Source organism: Castor canadensis, chromosome 17 (genome assembly GCF_047511655.1).
Source record: "Castor canadensis chromosome 17, mCasCan1.hap1v2, whole genome shotgun sequence".
Lineage (NCBI taxonomy): Eukaryota > Metazoa > Chordata > Mammalia > Rodentia > Castoridae > Castor > Castor canadensis.
In genome coordinates, this window is record NC_133402.1 from 48,889,035 (window position 1) to 48,910,457 (window position 21,423).

The window sequence follows — 21,423 nt, forward strand, 5'->3', positions numbered from 1 at the left end:
CCTTTACTTGACTTCCTGTCAGGGAACTGGCATAAAAACAGTTTAAGAACAGCCAGCTCTAAACTCAACCCAGGCCAGAGATTCCCTAGCCTGGGAGATACACACACCATTCCCTGAATTTAGCTAGGTGTGGGACCAGAGTCCTATGGCATACTGTTCTCAGTTACAAATAAAACAGTAAATAAAAAAGCAAAAGCTGACAGCCTTAAATGTGACCTGTAAGTATCATATGAACTTATGAAAATGAAGCAAAAAGAGCTGGCAGAGTTGCTCAAGCAGTGGAATGCCTGCCTAGCAAGCATGTGGCCCTGAGTTCAAACCCCAGTACTACACACACACACACACACACACAAAACACTAAAAAAAAGTCTATTTCCCATTTCCCAGTTGCATACAATAGAACGGTCTAAAAACAATGACCAGAAATAATGAGCGCTGGTCCCTACAGCATAGACATTTGTCTGCCTCGCCATTTCCTATTAATGGGAATTGGTAAACTATAGTCCACATTTGCCGTCTATAAGCTAGCATTGTTTTTTTTTTTTTGCAGTACTAGGGTTTGAACTCAGGGCCTTATACTTGCTAGGCAGGCACCAATTGAGCCACTCCTCCAGCCCGAATTTCACATTTTTAACAGCTAAAAAATATAAAGTACTTTATATGACCCATGAATATGAAATGATACTCAATTATAGTGACCATAAAGTTTTAATGGAACACAGCTACATTCATTAGTTTACATTATTGTCTGTGGCATCTTTCATGCTACAGAGGCAGAGTTGTGATAAAGATGCCCTCAAAACCTAAAATATTACTTAGCACTTTACTGACCCTGCTGCATTAGAGGAATGGGTTGAGTTCACATCTGGGGTACAAAATATTCATGGCCACTTCATGAACTATCTTTTTTCATACCAGAAAGCAAGACAAGCATCAGAGACTACGTCCAACTTGGGACATTCTGCTTGTCAGTAAAGGTAACAACGGCAAGGAACTAAAATATCTGGAATACATTTCAATTCGTGTAATTATAATGATGGTAAAAATTTACTAGTCACCTCTGGAGGATGTTAGTGAGCCCACTCATTATCTAGTAATCTAGTAAGTAAAGAAAAAAACAAACATTTAATGTGCCTCTACTATATAAACTGTACCTCAGGATCATCACATAGTTGATAAAGAAAAATTGCTCTTTATAAGATTCTAGCTAGTAACTGACAAAATTAGAAAATTACCTAATGAAAAAATGGATCTAAGGCAATGATGATCCAAAAGAGAAAGATTACTAAACACCATCTGATATGCACAATACCATTTCTTAAGGATTGTTTTTTGGTGGGACTGGGATTTGAACTCAGGGCTTCATACTTGCAAAGTAGGTACTCTACCACTTGAGCCATATTTTGGAGATAGGGATCTCATAAACTATTTGTCAGAGCTGGCCTTGAGCGCTGATCCTCCCCATCTAGCCTCCCAAGTAGCTGGGATTACAGGTGTGAACCACTGTACTTGGCTTCTCAAGTGTTCTTGTTCTTATCCCCCAAGGGCTGAATCTGAATCTGATCAAGTCTTTAGCTCTAGTTATTAATTTATTGGAAAACAGGAGAGACAGAAGCATGTAAAAGACACCCAAGACATAATCAGAAAAATCTAGATCATGGGAAAAGCTAGAAGACAGAAAAAGAGAGAGAGAGAATGTGAATGTGTGTGTGTGTGTGTGTGTGTGTGCGCGTGCGCGTGCTTGGTCGTACTGTGGTTTGAACTCATCCTTGCTAGGCAGGCACTGTACCACATGAGCCACTCTGCCAGCGACCCAGTCCCTTTGATAATGAATTTCTAAGAAAATGGAAGTGGTATTTAAGGACTTAGGACATTTCAATTCAAGGCAACATGTGAACCTTACATGGATCCCAATTCAAACAAATCAACAATACAAACATCTTATTGAGACAATTAGGAAAATGTGGACATGAACTAAGTATTTTATATTAAGGACTTATTGTCTGATTTTTAAGGAGTGAAAAATGATATTAAATGTTTTAAAATACCCTTTTAGAGACACATGCTAGGGTGTATACAGATGAAATGATGTATCTTCGATTTGCTTCAAGAGTCCAGCTGAGGGTGGGGGAGCAGGCCAGGGGGGAGAAATGACCCAAACAATGTATGCACATGTGAATAAATGAATAATTTTAAAAAAGGGCTCAGTGTACTAAACACTACACTGTAGTGTTATTAAACAAATGAAAAACACTACGCTAAAAAAAAAAAAAAAAGTCCAGCTGAAAATAAATTGTCTACAAAGGGCTGGGGGTATAGCATAGTGGTAGAGTGCTTGCCTAGCATGCTCAAGGCCCTGAGTTGGATCCCCAGTGCACAGAGTTATGACATGAAATTGACACAAGTAGGAGAACTGCCAAACCTGGGTGACAAGTACTTAGGATTCAATGTATTATTCTATTTTTAACATACTTTCCCTAATAAAAGTTAAAAATAAGTAAGTAAAACAAAGTATGAATACAACCCATAAAGGTATTTAAAAAAAAAAAAAAGAGGCCCTGGGTTTGATTCCCAGTACTACAAAACAAAACAAAACAAAAAGATCCCAAGACCACTGGATAATAGCTTAATAGTAAAGGGTGGGAAGGGGAGAGAAAGGACCCTAGTGTCTTCCTCATGCACAGCTCACATTCCAGACTGATAAACCAGAGCTGAAGTGTTGGTGCCCCTACCCCACCTCTCAGCCCTTGCAGGTAAGTAGTTTGGGAACTTTCTGCAGGAGTCTGAAAATCATCTTCATCTAGTCTACCTAAGCTAAATCCCTTTCATGAGACTTTACTCTCCATTTCCCACCACCAGCATTTCTAAGCTAAGTCCTATCCCTAAGGGAGGTGATATCTGCCCACAGTTATCACACAAGGCATCCTGGCATAACCTGTAGAGGAAATTCAACCATGACTAAAAAGCCCAATTAATAGGTATATGCCTATTAATTCAACACTTGGATTCAGAGTTTGAAGCCAGCCTGGGCTATACCTTGCTGTCAACCTTGCTGGTCAGACCTTGCTGTCTCAAAAAACAAACAGTCTGAGAGTGTGGCCAAGTGGTAGAGCCTGGCAAGTGCAAGGCTCTGAGTTCAAACTCTAGTACCAAGAACACACACAGACACTGTCACACACACCCCGACACACATCAACAAAAAAACAAACACCCACCTCTCTCTCCCGTCCTTCCTTTTACTTCTTTTCCTACTTCAAGACAGAAATGCCCTATAAACAAAGGATACTGTATTGGTTCCGATGCTTAGCATTCTCCTTCATTCTCTGTAACTGTTGCTGGTGACATTTCATGCTCCAAGGGTTATAGTGTTTAAGCTGGGAACTTACATTCCCCTTTTTTTCTACACTGTAGTATAAGACTTCAGATTTCTTTAGCCACTCAAATTCTTCTTCTAGCTTATGGCTATAAAGAGATAAGGATCCAATAAATCACAATGTTTTATCAAAATTCAGTATTAAAGCATTGTAAAGGAGCTTTCTGGAGTGATTAAGTATGGTAACTTGATCTTATAGTGGTCACAATGTATATATCTACCTAAACACTTCAAATGGGTGTACTTTATCATATGTGTATTATACCTCAGGAAAGCTGATTAAAATAAAAAAAAAAATGGCCCAGCCCACCACTATTTTCTACAGCAGGGATATCCTAAGATGCAAGATTAGCCTCTGTTTCCCAATTCCCAAGGCAGGCAAGCCTTCTTCACACCCCTCTTCCAGGCAGTACTACCCCTTGGTCTCTGGCACACAGGTTCCCAACTCTAAATGCTGGTAACTGGGAAAACCTGAATTAAAATTCCATAGAAATAATTTAAACTACTACTTAGCCATATAATATACACTTCATATTTGTAGTTTATACTTTCACAAGCTCTTACCAAAGCACAGAACTTGGAAGGCTCTGCCCACACAGATTCTGTCCCCCATTATTGGTGAGCCACCTGAAGTAAAGGCATGGTTTCTGTCACATCTGCCTGTGGCCTGGCACAAAGCAGTTGTGGAAGGAATGAGTGAATGAATTTTTTTTTTTTTTTTTTTTGCAGTATTGGGGTTTGAACTCAGGGTTTTATGCTTGCTAGGCAGAGAGAGAATGAATCTCTTTTACAGCTACCACTTCAGCTGTCTACACAAAGCGGCATGATCTACCCCACAGCCTGCTAAAGAGATGCTGGGCAGACCATGTGAGAAATGAGTGACAAGGTACCATGAGTCCTTGACTCCAGGAAACCAGGCTGTAACCAAGACCCTCCCCTTCCAAAGAGCACAAGGTTCTGGAAAGTTTAGTATCTTGATATCGTGATGGTCACAATGTATACACCTGTCCAAATTCATTAAATACTTCAAATGGATATATTTATCATATGTGGATTATACCAGGAAAGTAGATTAAAATAAAAAGTCAAGAGCCCATTTACCATTTTCTAATTTAGATTGTCAAGCTTAAATGGTGCTCAAGTTTTGCTGCTAATTATGTTTTTATAAAATGTATTTAAATACAGGGCAAATCAACTTATGCATCATCTTTTAAGATTTACTCTGTCTTTACCCACCTCTTCATTTTCTCCTCTTTCCGGTGCTGGCGCACCCAATCCTTGGGGGTCTTTTCAGTTTCTAGGATGTGATGCTTTTTATTTGTCCACCTTAGGAGCTTATTTTTTGGTTCACAGTCTGAATTATCTACAATATCCACAGTTCCATGGTCCCCTTTTAATGGATATGCTATTAAACACAAGTTTCTGTCTTCATCTTCTTCAAAGCGCACAGATACCACACCTGGAAGGGGGTTGAGGAGCAGAAAGGACTTTTAATTCCATAGGAAGATGCTTTCTAAGTAACATGATTGTAACATTTGGGTTTTTTCTTACCCTGTTCCTTAGTCTCTATGTTGCCAGAGGCCCCAAACTCATCTGCAAACCTAACAAATATCAAAACAGCTAGAAAAAATGACACCATACAAGACAAGCAATTAGGGAGCAAACATGGCTGAGAGTCTTCCTCTCTAATGCACTCAACAAGGCAAGAGCCAAAGAATTACAAGACACATTTTTCCATCATTGAAAATGTTTATTAATTTTTATGTAATTCTTCTAATCCTAAAAAGAGACACGAAAACAATGCTCTTTATATCTTGTGGGAATTTTTAAAGCCCTAAACAGAAACTCTGATAATCTGGAGGCCTGCTTTAAAGCAGAGTCTGAACACAGGGGGAACACAGGTTTGCCTCAGGGTAAGAAGCATCCAAGGGTAAGGGAAGACTGGGCAAGCAAAGCAAAATAAAGGAGCAAACAAAACAAACCACACAGCACACAGACACCCTAGCAAAGGCTTCCTGTAGCACCCCAACAAGGTTGGGTGCCCATTTATCCTTCTCAATTACATTTTTATTGGTCTTTGCAGTTTTGTGTCACAAAAGAACAAAATGAACACAAGGCAGATAAAGTTGGGCCAGGAGCACAGACACATGGTGGCCTTGAAAGCAGCTCTCCCCCTTGAGTCTCTAGAACCTGCCATGTGTAATTAGACAGTCTTTGAGGAGGGGGCTGACAGGTGGGAGCAATTCAGCAGGTGCCGACGAGCGCCTTACAACCGACTGGCTGAACACCTTTCCTCCCAGGCCTCTCTGCCCCAGGATCACTCAATCTGCTCAGTCCTTGCTGCCCGCCCGCTCGCTTGCTGCAGGGGAATGCGTGCTCAGAGAGAGACGACACTTCTGAGGTAGACCTCAACTCTGGGTGCAGAGCAGCCAGGGTGGGGAATTCAGGGGACCACATTTCCCTGTGACCAAGGGGAAAAAGGGGACAGGGGTGGCCAGCTAACAAGGGAACTTTGGCTTTGTCCTGGAAAAAACAACAGAGAAGGACCAAGTGAGGGCCTCCAACTCCCCACCCCCACCACAACACATATGCATTTCAGAGTACAGAGAGGCACCCAGTACAGTATGTCTTTAAAAAACAATGTTTCAACAGTCCGAAAAGAACCTAAATTGTTCTAGAGTCTTTTGTATAACTGATAATGCACATTTAAAATTAATTTCTTTAATGGGTTCTGCTTTGATTTACAAAATGTCCCCCTGCCCCAGGAAAGATCACACCATGCTGTAGGCTTCTGATGTTCCCTAAAAAATGCAGTATAAAAAGGAAGAAAAAGTCACCATATGTGAATCAAAAGGTTGCCTTCACATAGCAATTTTGGGGACATTCCGTAATAGCATAGGGCTTCAGCTAATCAGTACAGTCCTCCCACTCCTGCATTCCATCTGACTCAACCCTGCTCCCAAGCCTACCTAATCACCAGGGCTTCTGGTTTCCTGGAGGACAAAAAGCAGGCCGCAAGAATTCTGGGGAAAATCCTCCTAAAGTCATCCCCGATTGTCCCCACAAGGGCCTATGGGTTACTGTGATCAAGGGACACCTGAACATAAAACACAACTATACTTCCACCAAAAATAAACTCAAAACAAATCAACAAAACAAAACAATTGAGCAATCTTACCAGGACTTGAAAACTGAGGGTGTGAGATGCTGGGCTGAGGGCCAAGAGGAGGAGGAGGAAGGAGGGGAAACAGAGTGAGTGGGAGGGGTGAGGGCTCCCAGGATGGCTGCCAGGGCCTTCCATGGCCACAATCCCTCACATCTCCTCACCAGCCTGGCGTCCCCTCCAGCAGCTGGGGGCTCACCTTTGTACTGGGGAGTGAATTTGCGCATCTCGGCTGGGAGGGTCTCGTAGAACTGATGCTCCCTTGGTACCAGGGGCTTGCACAGGGTCGTCTCATTGAAGCGGAGGACGCATGAGTGCCCCCCAACCTGGTGAACAAAGGGTTCCAGCAGGACACCCTTGGTGCGGGGCTCCACGTCCATGGCCCTGAAGGCTGGGCTCATCCTCCGGACGCAGGCGGCAGGGAAAAAGGGGAGGCAGCGGGGTCCAGTGGCCAGTGCGTCCTCTGTCTGTTGTCTTTGTGTTGGTCTGTTTGGTCTCCACTCCTAGGCTTCTGTAGGACACTGCCGGAAACAAATACAATGATGACATGCGGTTTGGAAGTAGCCTGGGAGCCGCCTTAAATCCACTGGCCCTTTGCCTCCAGCAGAAAGACAAACAGCTTGAGCTCACTTAGGGCTCCGCCCACACTGCCCACTCCAGCCCCACCTCTTCCCACAACAAGACAAACACCAGAAGGAAGGGAGGCAGAGCAGGGCAGATGCAGACAGGTAGAGACTGGGCTCCAGGAGTGCCTGAACAATGCTCTGAAAAACCAGGGCCCCACACCACAGCAGTACAAAGCCACTAGAGAAGACAAAATGCAAAGCCACAATGAAGTAAAATCACATTTCAAACATAATTTACTCATATTAAACCTTACCATTTTCTAATTAAAATCATGAAACTTAAGGTGAATGGTGCCCAAGTTTCCCCACTAATTACATTTTTATAAAACGTATTTAAATACAGGGAAAACTAACTTATACATCATCTAGTAAGATTTACTTGCCCAAGGTGTCCACACACACTGCCCCTGCCCAAAGCCAAAGACAAACCCATTAACCTTATTAGCAATGGAGCTTGGGCCCAGCTTTAATGATTAACGTCTGTATCTAAAAACAACTGATTGAAGCTGGCTAACTCCATTTAAAAAGATACACAGTGTTCTAGGTCACCAACTATTTTTGTCAATTCTATCCTAATCGCCAAAAGCTGGGGCACACCTTTAAACCAAAATTACACTCCTGGGGCAATCAGGGCTCTCATCCACCACAGGTATAGGGCCTTAGATCTGATTATGCATCCAGAGCTACACAACTGGATCTTGGCAAAACACATCTCTCTGTGCACCCTGTTAACTATTTAAGGGCACATCAAGGTAGTTCCCTTTTCAGTCTTTAATCTATAGATTTATGCAATCTCTGCTAGTACTACTTAGAGGGCTTGAACTACACTTCATTGTCTGTACAGGGATCTTACTGCAAATTCTTCCAGGTCCCACAACTCCCATGGAAATGGAAGAGGGAAGCAAAGAAGGGCCTGCTGGAGATGTGCCCTCTGTCCTTCAATGCTTTACATTGAAGGACAATGTACCAGGTTCATTACAGGAACTTCTTACTTGGTCCTCAAGTTCCTTTAATTGAGGTAGACACTATTCTCCCTCTTGCAAACAATTTGGGGGAGATTAGGAAATACACCCAGGGCCAGGGCCAGTAAGCTGTATCTTCCAAGTAAACCCTAGAACCCTAGACTGTTGGATGCCTTGGTATAGCATTCCTATTATAACTGAGACATTTAGCTTATCTCATGAGAGTGCTTTCACTACAAATTTATATTTCCTACAATAGCCTCTTAAGAGTATAAGTTGGTGTTCATCTCTTCGTTTTAGAGAGATCCCAACTGTGGACCCCAATTGTGATACAGATGATACCCAGGAATATTCGGGTGTTGGTCTGTTCTTAGATAGCAAAAGCGAACTTGAGCAGCAAAGGTCAGAAAGATTTTATTTGTAGAGAAGAGAAGGGAAAGGCTGCGTGGGGGCATGCAGTGAGACCCAGAAACTGGTGGTTCCATGGGTCAGGTTGGAAATTGGGTTTTATAGTTTTTTTTAATTGCCTGAGGGCAAAGGTGTCTGGTACAAATAGATGTTTCCTGGGAAGGAGAAGTGTCTCCCTGGCTAATTAGCACTTTTTGGGAACACATGAACCTCCTGCAGTCCGCCCTTCAGTTGGACTTAAGGAAGAGGAGTCAGTAAGATTTACTATATGCAAAGAATAGAGACCCGAAGGTCCGGACTTCTCACCTGACACTACATTCTCATCACCACAGAAGTCCTCAGGAGGCCATGTACTGAGAAATGTCCTCAAATCACACAGGGACTGCAAGGATGAACATTCTAGCCATTCCAGATTCTCTCCAGAAGATGGAGCTCTGAGGTGCCTGGCCACACAAGCCCTTTCTCTAATCTACAGACAGTAATCTACTAAAAACACATCCTGAGTAAGCAATACCAGAGCAAGCTACCATCTCATGGGAGGAGGCCTGCCAGCACCAAAACACAGGCTAGGTACCATAATTATTAAGCTGTCACAGTACAAGATGCTCCTCGGGAGTCAGGCTTTAAAAACATAACATAAAATCTTCATAAAGATGTAAAATTGTTTTTGCTATCAGAGAGCAATGCTAATAGGGATACAAATTCCATTCCAATTCTGCTCAGGATTCCTTAAATGTATTCAACTAAGTAGAAAACTATCTTTCAGCTATCTCTCTTTTCAATTCCCACCTCCAATGAAAAACTAAAGAAAAATGGTCCTTCATGCACACTGTAGAGTGTGGTTCCTGGTTGGGAATAGAGATCAAAAGGCCTACAGTCTCCAACTTCTCTTCCCAGGTCCCTAAGGTATTCCTTAGCTACTACACATGAGGTGCACCTTACCACTCCCCACTGCACCCAACTCTGGCAGTTAATAGGACTTTTTCCTATGGACATAGGAAAAATAAGGCCCATTTTTGCCTGAGCCAAGTCTGGTGACAGAGAAAACTCCCAAATGTGAGGGGGAATTAGAAAGTTGATTAGCCTGCAGTGAACTGGAGCCAGATTCTCTGCCACTCAATTGCTTGGAGAGAGATTACAATTCCTTAGCTACTTTCCCTTTGGGACCCAGTTTTCTGGTCTATAAAACCGAGAAGAGAGACCTGTAGTAGATTTCTACTCTGTAGGTTGTTAACTAAATCACTCAATGGTTTAGTTTTTTGTTTTGTTTTTAAATAAAATAGCATAAAACAGAAAATATCAATGCATTCCACATAATAAGGTAAATTCTGTTTTGCAATTCTTTTGTTTCCATTATGCTCAACCTCTCAATATCAAGGTGTGCAGCATGCACACCTCACTTTTGGAGGTACAAAAAAGTAGAGCTCTAGAGTTCTAGAATCCCTTACAGGCTTTATACCTGTGAGGAGATGAAGGATCAGCTTCTTCCCTAGGAACCTCATGTCAGAAGAAAAGCCTTCAACACCTGCTCTTGGTTTTCACCTGTTTCTCTGTTCCACAAGCAGTTTGAGCAGTAAGATCTCATTAATGATTTTTTTTTTTTTGGTGGGTCTGGGGTTTGAACTGAGGGCTTTGTACTTGCAACGCAGGCAAGTACTTGAGCCATACCTCCAGTTCATTTTCGCTCTGGTTATTTTGGAAATGGGGGTCCTCAAACTCAGATCCTTCCAATCTCAGCCTCCCAAAGAGCTAGGATTACAGGCGTGAACCAACAGTGTCCAGCTCTTTAATGATTTTTAAAAAAAATATCCACAGACTAAGATCCAGTTATCTAGGAATACTGGATCCTTAATGGTCACTGTAAAGCCCATGCAATGTGTGGACTATATTTCTGGGGAAACTGGAAATAACTTGTAAAATACTAGCTTTGGATTTACCCTCTATTTAAGCTTTCCACATTGCATCACAGTTGTCCATGAAAATCAAACAGGTGAGGAACTTAGAACATGATTCATCTTAGGATAGAATAGAGCACCCCGTACAGTTCACACCGTGATCTATCAAGAATTGGTTTAAGGATCTACTGGAAACATTTTAACTCTTAACTCCCCCCCCATTTTTGTTAGGATATATTCCTTGTACAGGGGGAGATTCATTGTGACAATCCCAAATAGCCTTGCCCAATATCCGTAACTTTTTAAGCACTGCACTTGAAACAACTATGACTCATCAAGGCTCCTGGGCCCTTAGCTTATGCATCCAGAATTCAGTTAATGAGACAATAAATGGGATCCACTGGAGCTACTTACTCTGCCTCAAGAAAAGCCCCAGGGTCAGGCAGTCACAAGGGATGGTGTGAGGCAGATAACCTCAAGATAATAAAACAACCCTCACCATTCAAACCTCCTTCCCAACAAGCCCTGGAGCCACTACTCAACATATGCCCTGCACACAGGGCTATACAACTGACACACCACCACCAGGGTCATACTTTGCTGGTACAAATACAAACAGGTGTAACTAGGACTACAAAAGGGAAACACTTTTTGTATAATCAGTTTGCTCACTGGCCAGTTTACTCTATTGATTACACTAATGTTTTCCCCCTCTTTGTCTACATGCTGAGAATCCAAAGTTAACTCCCTTTGCTCTTCAATTAGACCAGGCAGTTCTTACCCCTTATATCTTATTGACTACCAGAGAAGTAAACCTACCAGCCAAGACAGCTTTAGAGAAGTGGTGCCACACACCTGGAGAAACAGGGCCAGCAGCCATGGTGAGCATGCATCTAGGCACGTGGTCAAGCTAAGCCCCTGAACTCTCCTTTAAAAGGTGAACATTTTCTCTCAGAAGTGGGACAACAGAGCTGTGAGAAGTTGACTCTCCCTGTCCTCCTCTTCATCTGATGAGTAATAAACCCTAATTCCTTTTCCTCAAAACTCTGTTTTTGTTATTTATGAATGGTAAATTGCTATTGAGGCCAGCAGACTGGTTTTCCAGGAACAAAGGTACAGCCATTTTGAAAAAATTTTCTGGCAGTTTCTTATGAAGTTAAACATAAAGCCAGGTACAGTGGTATATAGCCCCAGGTACTCTGGAGGCTAAGGGAGGAGGATCACTTGAGCCCAGGAGTTTGAGACCAGTCTAGCCCGTACCAAGAAAAAAAAAAAAAGCTGAGGATGTAGTTCAGTGGTTTGATATTTGCCTAGCATGCATGAGGCCCTGGGTTCGATCCCCCGTGTAACAAAAAATAAAATAAATTAAGAACAACAACAACAACAACAACAAAGCTGGGTGCCAGTGGCTCACAGCAGTAATCTTACTCAGCAGGCAGAGATCAAGAGGATCACTGTGTGAAGCCAGCCCAGGCAAATGGTTCATAAGACTCTTATCTGGGAAAAAACCCTTCACAAAAAAGGGGTAGTGGAGTGGCTCGACATATAGGCCCTGAGTTCAAGCATCAGTACCACAAAAAAAAAAAAGTTAAACATGTATTTACTATATAGCAATCCTACTCCTAGGTTTTTGTCTAAGAGAAATGAAAATACATGTCCACATAAAGAATGTACACAAATGTTTGTGGTAGCACTATTTAAAACTCAAAGGTGGAAAAAACCCAAATGTCCATTAAACAGGTTAATGGATAAATTGTGATATATCCATATAATGGAATATTATTCAGTAGTAAAAAGGGGAGTAGGGGGCTGGGAGCATGGCTAAAATGGTAGAGCACTAGGCAGGCACAAGGCCCTGAATTCAAACTCTGGTACCACCAAAATAAGTAAGTAGGAATGTACTAATGCCTGCAACAATATTATATTAATCACAAAAGCATCATGCTAAGTGAAAGAAGCTAAAACACAAAAAAACTATAAACTGTAAAATTTCATTCATATGAATTTCTAGAGAACTGGCAAAACTATAGTGACAGAAAGCAGAGAAGCAGCTGCTCAAAGGGCCAAAGTAAGGTAACAGGACTGACTGCCACGGGGCCCAACAGGACTTTTAAGGATGATAAAAATGTTTTCTACTATGACTGGGAGATGATTATATGACTGTATAAATGTGCCAAAACTTATCAAATTATACACTTAAACTTGGTAATCTCATTGTATATTAATTATATGTTAACAAAGAGATTAATTTTCCTTATGAATTTTAAATTTTATGTTTTTATAAGTACATATTTTAATAATCAGAGAAAACTGAATTAAAAAGATCACATTCACAGTTAAACAGTTTCTACATGAAAGCTCACTGGCTGGAATTTCCCTTCCCATTCATGCTAATTGGGCTCTCTGCCTCACTTTGAGCATCTATAGTCACTCATGTCATGATCAGGTTCAGTTGCTATATTGGTCAAAGTAATGGATCTCCCTGACTGTGAAAGCAGTCATGTTTTCCTTCATGAATCCATGATAGCCACTGTTTTAGAATGGCAATGTATCCTAAAACCATCTGCTTACTTTGAAAGCCTAATTTATGAAAACACTGACTTATTCCAGTTGCATGGTTATCTTTTCAACTCTTTTTTTTTTTAATTATCATATTGTTGTACTGGGGGGTACACTGTGATATTTACAAAAGTGCTTACAATATATTTTAGTTAAATTCACCCCCTCCACCAATTTCCTTTATTTCCCTCCCCCCATTCCTAGAATAAATTTCAACAGGTCTCATTTTTCCATTTTCATACATGAGTACCTAATATTTCCACCATACTCACCCTACTATACTCTTTCCTTTTATCTTCTCCCTTCCCCCAACCACTGGCACCAACCCCCAGACAGGACCTGATTTACAGTCCTATCTTTTTTTGTGTGTGTTTATTTTGGGTGGCACTGGGGGTCTGAACTTCCATCTCACACTTGCTAGGCAGGTGCTCTTACTACTTGAGCTACTCCACCAGTCCTTTTTTGTGATGAATTTTTTGGTGGGCCTGGGGTTTGAACTCAGGGCCTTGAGCTTCCTAGGCAGGTACTCAACCACTTGAGCCACATCTCCAGCCCTGTGATGAGATTTTTTTCGAGATAGGGCCTCATAATATTTGCCTGGGGTCACGATCCTTCTAAGTAACCACGGTTACAGGCATGAGTCACCAGAGTCCAGCAAAAAAATGTTTTGTTTTGTTGGTGTGTTGGTGGCACTGGGGTTTGAAAGGCCTCACACTTGCTAAGAAGGCACTCCTATTGCTTGAGCCACTCCACACTGTCCTCTGTTTCTGAGGGCAAAAAAAGACATTTTTGTTTGTTTAAGGTATGTGTACAGCGTTTCGTCATATTTCCATGTATGTGTGTATATATATATATATATATATATATATATATATATATGTATATATAATATCCAAATTGGTTCATCCACTCCATTTTTCTCTTTTCTACTTTAGCCTCTTCAGTTTTTTTTTCTTTTGTATTATCAGCATTTGAACTCAGGACCTACACCTTGAGCCACTCCACCAGCCCCTCCCTCCCCCCCTTTCTTTTTGTGATGGGTTTTTTTCAAGTTAGGGTCTCTTGAACTATTTGCCTAGGCTGGCTTCAAACCTTGATCCTCCTGAGTAACTAGGATTACAACCATGAGCCATCGGCGCCCGGCTACCTTAGCCTCTTCTTATGGTGAGTTCAACTGGTTTAAAAATTCTATATTCATTCATCCATATTTACCTCTTTTCAATACTTGCAAAGCCAAAATAAAAGCATTCTTCACATATAAAGAACATAACTATAAAGATCCAATAAAGCCTTTCCCTAAAATACCCACAAGGAAAGAAAACTCAGTATCAAGTGTTTCAAATATAGCACTGACTTTGTTATTTCTCGAATATGCCTGACACACACCTACCACAGGGCCTTTACTATTACCTTTGCTTGGTACCAGGTATCTTCCCTTGGCCTATATTTTGTTTTGTTTTGTTTTTTGTGTGTTTTGAGACAGGGTAATTATGTAGCTCAGGCTGGTCTAGAACTCACAATACTTCTGTGTCTACTTCTAGAGTGTTAGAGTGCTTTGGCTCACTCTCTTAACTTCTCTCTCTCTCCCCTAACCAACCTTCCTTCCTTCCTTCCTTCCTTCCTTCCTTCCTTCCTTCCTCCCTCCCTCCCTCCCTCCCTCCCTCCCTCCCTCCCTCCCTCCCTCCCTCCCTCCTTCCTTCCTTCCCTTTCTTTCTTTCTTTCTTTCTTTCTTTCTTTCTTTCTTTCTTTTTTCAGATGGGTCTTGCCATATTGCCCAGAACAGCCTTGAATTCATAATCCTCCCCTCTCAGCCTCTCAAGTAGCTGGGATTACAGGCACATGCCACCATGTCCAACTACCTTCAAATCTTCATGCAAATGTCACCTCTTTTTATCTTTTTTCCTAACTCCACCGTCATATCTAAAAGTCATCTTTTTTTTTTTTTTTTAATGGGGTCTTGGTATGTTGCCTAGACAGGTTTCAAACTTCTAGGTTCAAGTGATCCTCCTGCCTCAGCCTCCTGAGTAGCTGGGATGAGTTCAAATGTCACCCTTTAAATGAGGTCTTCCTGAACAACTCTTATGTATGTAATAGGCCACACTTTTCTAGCCAAAGCCACATTCCCTGATGCAGCTATGCTTTATCATATTACATATATTTTTGTCTTATTGTCTACCTCTACACCTCACCTCTACTTAAAAGCAAGTTCCATGAAGTCACAAGCTCTTAAGCACTTCATAGAACCTGCCTCAACTTACCAGTGCATCATGTATACATGCTGCACACAGATAGTCAGAAAATGCAAAAGGGGGCACATAAGAGTAAATCCCAGCACGCAGAAGGCAGAGCAGCAGGAGGATCACAAGTCTGAGGCTAGTCCAAGGCTACATAACAGCAAGATCCTATCTCAGAAAGAAAAAGAAAATGCAAAAGAATTCCACTGCAGTCAGTTCTCATCTTATCTCATATCATATTTATTCAATCATATTGTGAATATGATTACTAAATCGAAGCATACTGCACTTTACAAAATATATTTGAAGCAATGATTAGTATGTATTTACATTTATTATTGCCAAATTATTAAGTCTGCATTACTTTGGAATATAAATGAAGGGCCTTGCACCTGAATACTCAATACTCATCTAGGTCTTGGTGGTGTGAAAATATTCCATGTAAACAAAACCCAAGCTCTTAATTCGAGAACAACTAACCTTTTGGAAAATTCTCTCTTGTGGAAAATCAACTGAGAAGACTGGTCACTGAAGAATAAACTCTTTTTTTTTTTTTTGGCGGTACTAGGATTTGAACTCAGGGCCTCACACTTGTTAGGCAGGCACTCTACCATTTGAGCCACTCCACCAGCCCTATTTTATGATGGGTTTTTTTGAGATAAGGTCTCTCAAACTATTTGCCTAGGCTGGCTTCGAACCTTGATCCTCCTGATCTCTGCCTCCTGAGTAGCTAGGATTATAGGTGTGAGCCACCAACTGTTTTTGTTTTTAAATGCTGTTCCAAAATGTAGGGAAAGCTCAGCATAGTGGAGCATGCCCATAATCCCAGCACTCAGGAGTCTGAAGCAGGAAGATCATGAGTGAGCCACCTGGGCTATATAGCAATACCATGTCTCAAAAAGAAAAAGAAAAAAGTATTGTAATTGTAAAATCTGTTTTTTAAAATGTGTAAATTTTTATGATTTTTTTCAGTCTAAATAAACATCCACTTTCTTACCAAATGCTGTTTTTAAAATTGTAAATTCTTCTGCTTAAAGATGCCATTTAAGTTATACATCATATATATTAAACTAACTTCAGATACCACAACATCTGCCCTGTACTAGGTGGTAAGATACATTATTTCCTTCTTTTCAGGTATTGTAATGTTTTTCCCCCCTTTGGTGCTGGGAATTGAACCCAGGACCTCACACATTCTTGGCAGTTACTCTATTGCTGAGCTACATCCCTCACCCTCAAACTTCTTAAAATAGTCTCAAATTCTGAGCATATGTTACTTTTACAACTGGGAGAGGAAGTAATTTGGGTGGAGGAGGATTCACAAGACTGAAATAGGAAAACACAGATGGCTGCCAGCTCTTATAGCGTTTTCTTTTTCTTTTTTTTTTTTTTTTTTGGTGGAAATGGGGCTAGAATTCAGAGCTTCCCACTTGCTAGGCAGGTGATCTACCACTTGAGCCACACCAGTCCAAAATATTAACTTTTTTTTTTTTTGGCAGCACTGGGGTTTGAACTCAGGGCCTCACCCTTGCTAGACAGGTGGTTTTAACACTTGAGCCACTCTACTAGCCCTTTTTGGGGTATGATTTTTTTCAAGATAGGGTCTCAGAACTATCTGCCTGGGGGCTGACTTTGAACCTTGATTCTCCTAATCTCTGCGTTCTGCGTAACTACCGGTGGTGTGAGCCATCAATGCCTGGCTATTGATTTTTTTGTAATACTGAGGTTTGAACTCAGGGCCTTGAGTTTGCAAGGCAAGTGCTCTACTACTTGTGTCACATCTCTAGCCCTTCTTGAAGTTTCAAAATCCACCCACAAGCAAACACCAATGCAGTCCACTCAACATACTAAGAGCTTCACTGCGTGATGGAGCTCCTTGGAGATATACCACATATACACAATTGAGAATTATAACCCATCACATTCTGTCTCTAACGTGCAGGAAGGCTAAAGGAAGAGGTAACTAACTCCTCAACCTTCAATGACGATAGAATATGATTGCCAGAAATGAGGTCCTGTTTGTTTGCTTTGCTTTTGTTTTTGAGACAGGGTCTTTCCTGTGTAGACCAGGCTAGACTCAAACTCACAATCCTCCTGCCTCAGTTTCCTGAGTGCTGGGGTTATAGCAAGGACTTACTGCCATGTCCAGCTGAGAGATCCCATTTATGAAGCACTACTGTTTACACAGATCCTCCATTCTATCAACTCTCTAGAGTACTATGATTACTGTTCTTATACTTGGATACACTAAAACACCTAGGCCTCATCAGAAAACAGCAGGTACCTGAGATTAAAGAATCACTGCAAGAATGTTAGAATTAGTTCTAACCTAAAAGCAACTACAGCTCTGTTGGCTATGGGCTACCATAGCTCTATTGGCTGCTATGCCTGATGCCATAGCAGGCAATCAACTCACCAAAGCAGATCAGACAGACAAGGCACAAAAGCCCTGCATGGACCTGATTCCTGGGCTAGATGTTCACCTTTAACATTTTACTCTAGTTTAATAAAAAAGAAACCACAAGTTGCAACTGGAATGAGTTAATGAAAGTCATACAATGAATATCCTTCTCCCAAAGGCAAGGTCAAATACAACAGCAAATTCTGTTCCAAAAATGTGGACAAGTTTTTCTATAAGGGGCACAGCACCTTCTCAGCTGCTTCTCTCCCCTAGAAGCACCAGCATGACTACATCACCCCATCTCTTTACACTGTGGTACCAGATTACTGGATGACAGACTAGAAGGCCCCAAAATCAAGGAGGACAGGAAGACAGAGCTTTCAGCCTACCTAGAAATACGTTCATTAGAGTAACCTGCTAGAATTATGGAATTTTAGCAATTTAAAAACTTTATGTATCAGTTAAAAATAAATTTAAAGTTAAAAATACACCTCTGGGGCTGGGGGCATAACTCAAGTGGTAGAGGCAAAACAAAACAACATACACATTAAAAAAAAAAAAAAAACACCTTGGGGGTGTAACCCAGGCCAGCACCCCCAAGTGGATGAGGGACCAAGGTGCACCCTATGCTCTACCAAGTCCTGTACCTGGGACAGTTCTACCAATTTCCTCTGGTCCTCTCAACACCTCATTCAGGCCCAAATTCCTCTCAAGAGTTTGCATTGTATTGCAGGTTCACTGCATGGATTCCGGTAGCTTTATAATCACCCAACCACTCTGCCCAATGCAGTCAGTGTTCTTCCAGGACCCACCCAGGGACAGAAGGAGACACCACTGTAGAAAAATTACTGAGACTGCACAGTATGTACTAATACAGAGCCATTTGCCAATTATCTGTCATGACTCCTGAAATTTCTTTCTAAAGTAAAACATCTTGAATTTTTTTTTCTTGCAGTACTAAGATTTGAACTCAGGGCCTACGCCTTGAGCCACTCCACCAGCCCTTTTTTGTGATAGGTTTTTTCGATAGGGACTCATGAACTATTTACCTGGACTCGCTTTGAACCACAATCTTCCTGATCTCTGCCTCCTGAGTAGCTAAGATTACAGGTGTGAGCCACTATACCTGGCTTGAATTTTTTTCTTTGAGGAAATCAAATTCAACTACACTTAATAGTTCTGAAGTAAAAATTGCACCAATCTATTCAGAACCACCTGCTTGTGGAGAGGGCGGTGGTTTCACTCAAGCAAAATCAAATCTGACAACCAGGAAGGCCAACAAGGCACTTCTACTTCTGACATCTTACCACCATATTTCTTTGGCTAATTACAAGGAGTTTACATTATTTTCCAAGCAAAAACACTCTTGAACAAGAGATAAATAATTTCTGCAGAAAGAGGTGGTAGTCAGTCCCTTCCTTTTCCAAGCCTCACCTCCCCAGAACCACTAGCCACACCCATCAGTTTTTAGGCCCCAGAATCTGCCCACCTAGGACCACTGCAAGATAGGCTCTCCCAAATGCCCCAGGACCCTCACCCTGGGCTTAGAATTCCTTCCTATACTCCCCAATGCAGGTGTAACATCCTGACTAACCCCTAAGATCCTTGATCACGAGGCCTTGGGAAGGTCCACACAGATACTACAGTGTCCTCACATTCAGATATGAACACACAACAAGAAAACACAAACCCTCAGCAGTGGGTCTGCACCAGGTCAGCCAGCTCTATGCCAAAGGCACTCATCTCAGAAAACAGACACTGTTCCACGAAGGACACTGTCCACTGCCTTACATGTAAAACTTCTACTAATAGCAGAAAAATTGAAAATGTTCAATAAGATTTAACTAATTTGGAAGGACTATAATCCCAACAATAGGCAAATAGTTACTGATAGAAGTTTTTCTTGTCAGGTTGCTCAAACTCATACAGATAGACTCTTTGATAGACTATACTACATCTAAGCCTCCTCTTCTTTCACTAGGTAACTCTGGGCAAGTTCTCAAGGAAACTCTAACAGATGTCTAGCATTCAGCCCAACAGGGACCGGTTCTGCAAACCTCGCCAGGGCACCCCACAAAAAAAAGAAACTGAACTATAACATCGCTTTAATTTCACTTATGTGCGATTTAACATTACCCCCAACTTATGAGAGGGAAGGAGCCATGACACAGTGTTGATAGACATAAAGCTTAAAACCATATCCAATTAAATGGGTGTCAGAGTGAAAGCTGACAGGCTTTAAATTAGGTTAATCCTAAAACAGATGCTACTGAGTTATCAGAAGTAAATGTGTATAGAAACAGGATCTCAAAAACGGGGCAGATAAGAATTTAGGTGGAAAGTCAGGTGCAGTGGCACACACCTATAGTCCCAGCATTTGGGAGTCGGACACAGGAGGATCATTTGAGAATTTCAAAAAGCAAAGGAGCTAAAAATTAAAAATGTAGGTAGGAAGAGTCAGAAATAACATATCTCTGGAAAACAAAAATAATCTATTCCTCTTATAAAACAAGCATTGAAGGAAAATTTAAGATCTTTGCATTCCTTGACAGAATTGAGACAAGCTCACAGTCCAGGAGGCATTCATTTGTGGGTGTGTAGCTGTAGTTGGGAAAGTTCATGAACCTGAAGCAGCCCTGTCTAAGAGGGACACAAAACTCAAGGCAAGGCATAGTGATTATTGGGCTCTTCAGACAGGTAGGGTTTAATTAAGGTAGAAAGATATGGCCTTGGAGAGATTGAGTCACAGAACCTCAGAGTCAGCTCAGACAAGGCAGCAGCTGCCCACAAATCCAGCCTTTTGAGATCCATCCCAGGATCAATACATTCTCTCAAACAGAATGTGTAAACAAACACAAAAGCCAGGCATTCTGCTTTCTGATTTGTAAGACATTTTACTCCATTAAACAGTAAGTTTTCCTAGCACTGAGGAAGTTGAAGCAGAAGGACTATGAGTTTGAGGCCAGCCTGCTCTATGAAGACCACTGTCTATAAAACACAAAAAACAAACAAACAAAAAAAAAAAACAAAAGAATGAAAAGTTTGACTCTTCTTTAGTTTTGGGATTAGACACTCAATTTCTAAAAGCTATATGAGTGTTTTGATAAATGGATACATAGAGAAAACAAACACTAAATGATGTACCATTCTGATCAGTTTCAGTTAGACACATTCCTAAAAATTAAAGAAAAACCCAGCAGTGCCTAGCCTAGAAAGCTTTGTAAACTCTTTACTATAGAAAGCAGGCACAAGAGACCCAGGCTGATTCCTGCTGCTCACAGAGGCTTAAAGAATAAGTACTGGAGCATTAGCTTCCATTTTAGCCTAAACTACATGGCATCTTTGTGGCACAAAAAAAAAAAAAAACAAACAAAAAAAACCCTCAACCAGGAGCAGTAGCTTTCAAAACTATAATCCTAGCTACTCAAGAGGCAGAGACCGGGAGGATCACAATTTGAGGCCAACCTAGGCAAAAAGTTCTTGAGACCTCCATCTCAACCAATGGCTCGGCACAGTGGTGAATGCATGTCATCTCAGCTATTCAGGGAAGCACAGTAGGAGGACTGTGGTCCTGGCCAGCCTACACATAGTAAGACCCTATCTCAAAAACAACCAAAGCAATCAGGCACCTGTGACTCACATCTGTAATCCTAGCCAATTGAGAGGCTGAGATTGGAAGGATTGTGGTTCAGAGACCAGTCTAGACAAATAGCTCATGAGACCCACATCTCTAAAATAACCAGAAGAGTGCCTGTTTTGCAAGTGTGAAGCCAAGTTCAAACCCAAGTCCCACACAAGTTAA

At 41.4% G+C, this 21,423-nt stretch overlaps 1 protein-coding gene across 3 annotated transcripts in view; it reads right to left on the reverse strand.

Moving 5' to 3' along the window:
- Positions 1–21,423, reverse strand: part of Ip6k2 (inositol hexakisphosphate kinase 2) — a 29,951-nt gene that overhangs the window by 1,816 nt on the left and 6,712 nt on the right. For 2 of the 3 annotated variants that reach the window (XM_020172312.2, XM_074060017.1), the window contains exons 2-5: positions 6,736–7,057; positions 4,925–4,993; positions 4,610–4,832; positions 3,287–3,462 (exon numbers count right to left, since the gene is read on the reverse strand). In XM_020172312.2, coding sequence (XP_020027901.1) covers positions 3,287–3,462; positions 4,610–4,832; positions 4,925–4,993; positions 6,736–6,937 — 670 coding nt within the window. In that variant the 5' untranslated portion in view covers positions 6,938–7,057. The remainder of the gene's footprint in view (positions 1–3,286; positions 3,463–4,609; positions 4,833–4,924; positions 4,994–6,735; positions 7,058–21,423) is intronic. The other variant, XM_020172309.2, reaches the window with a different exon arrangement.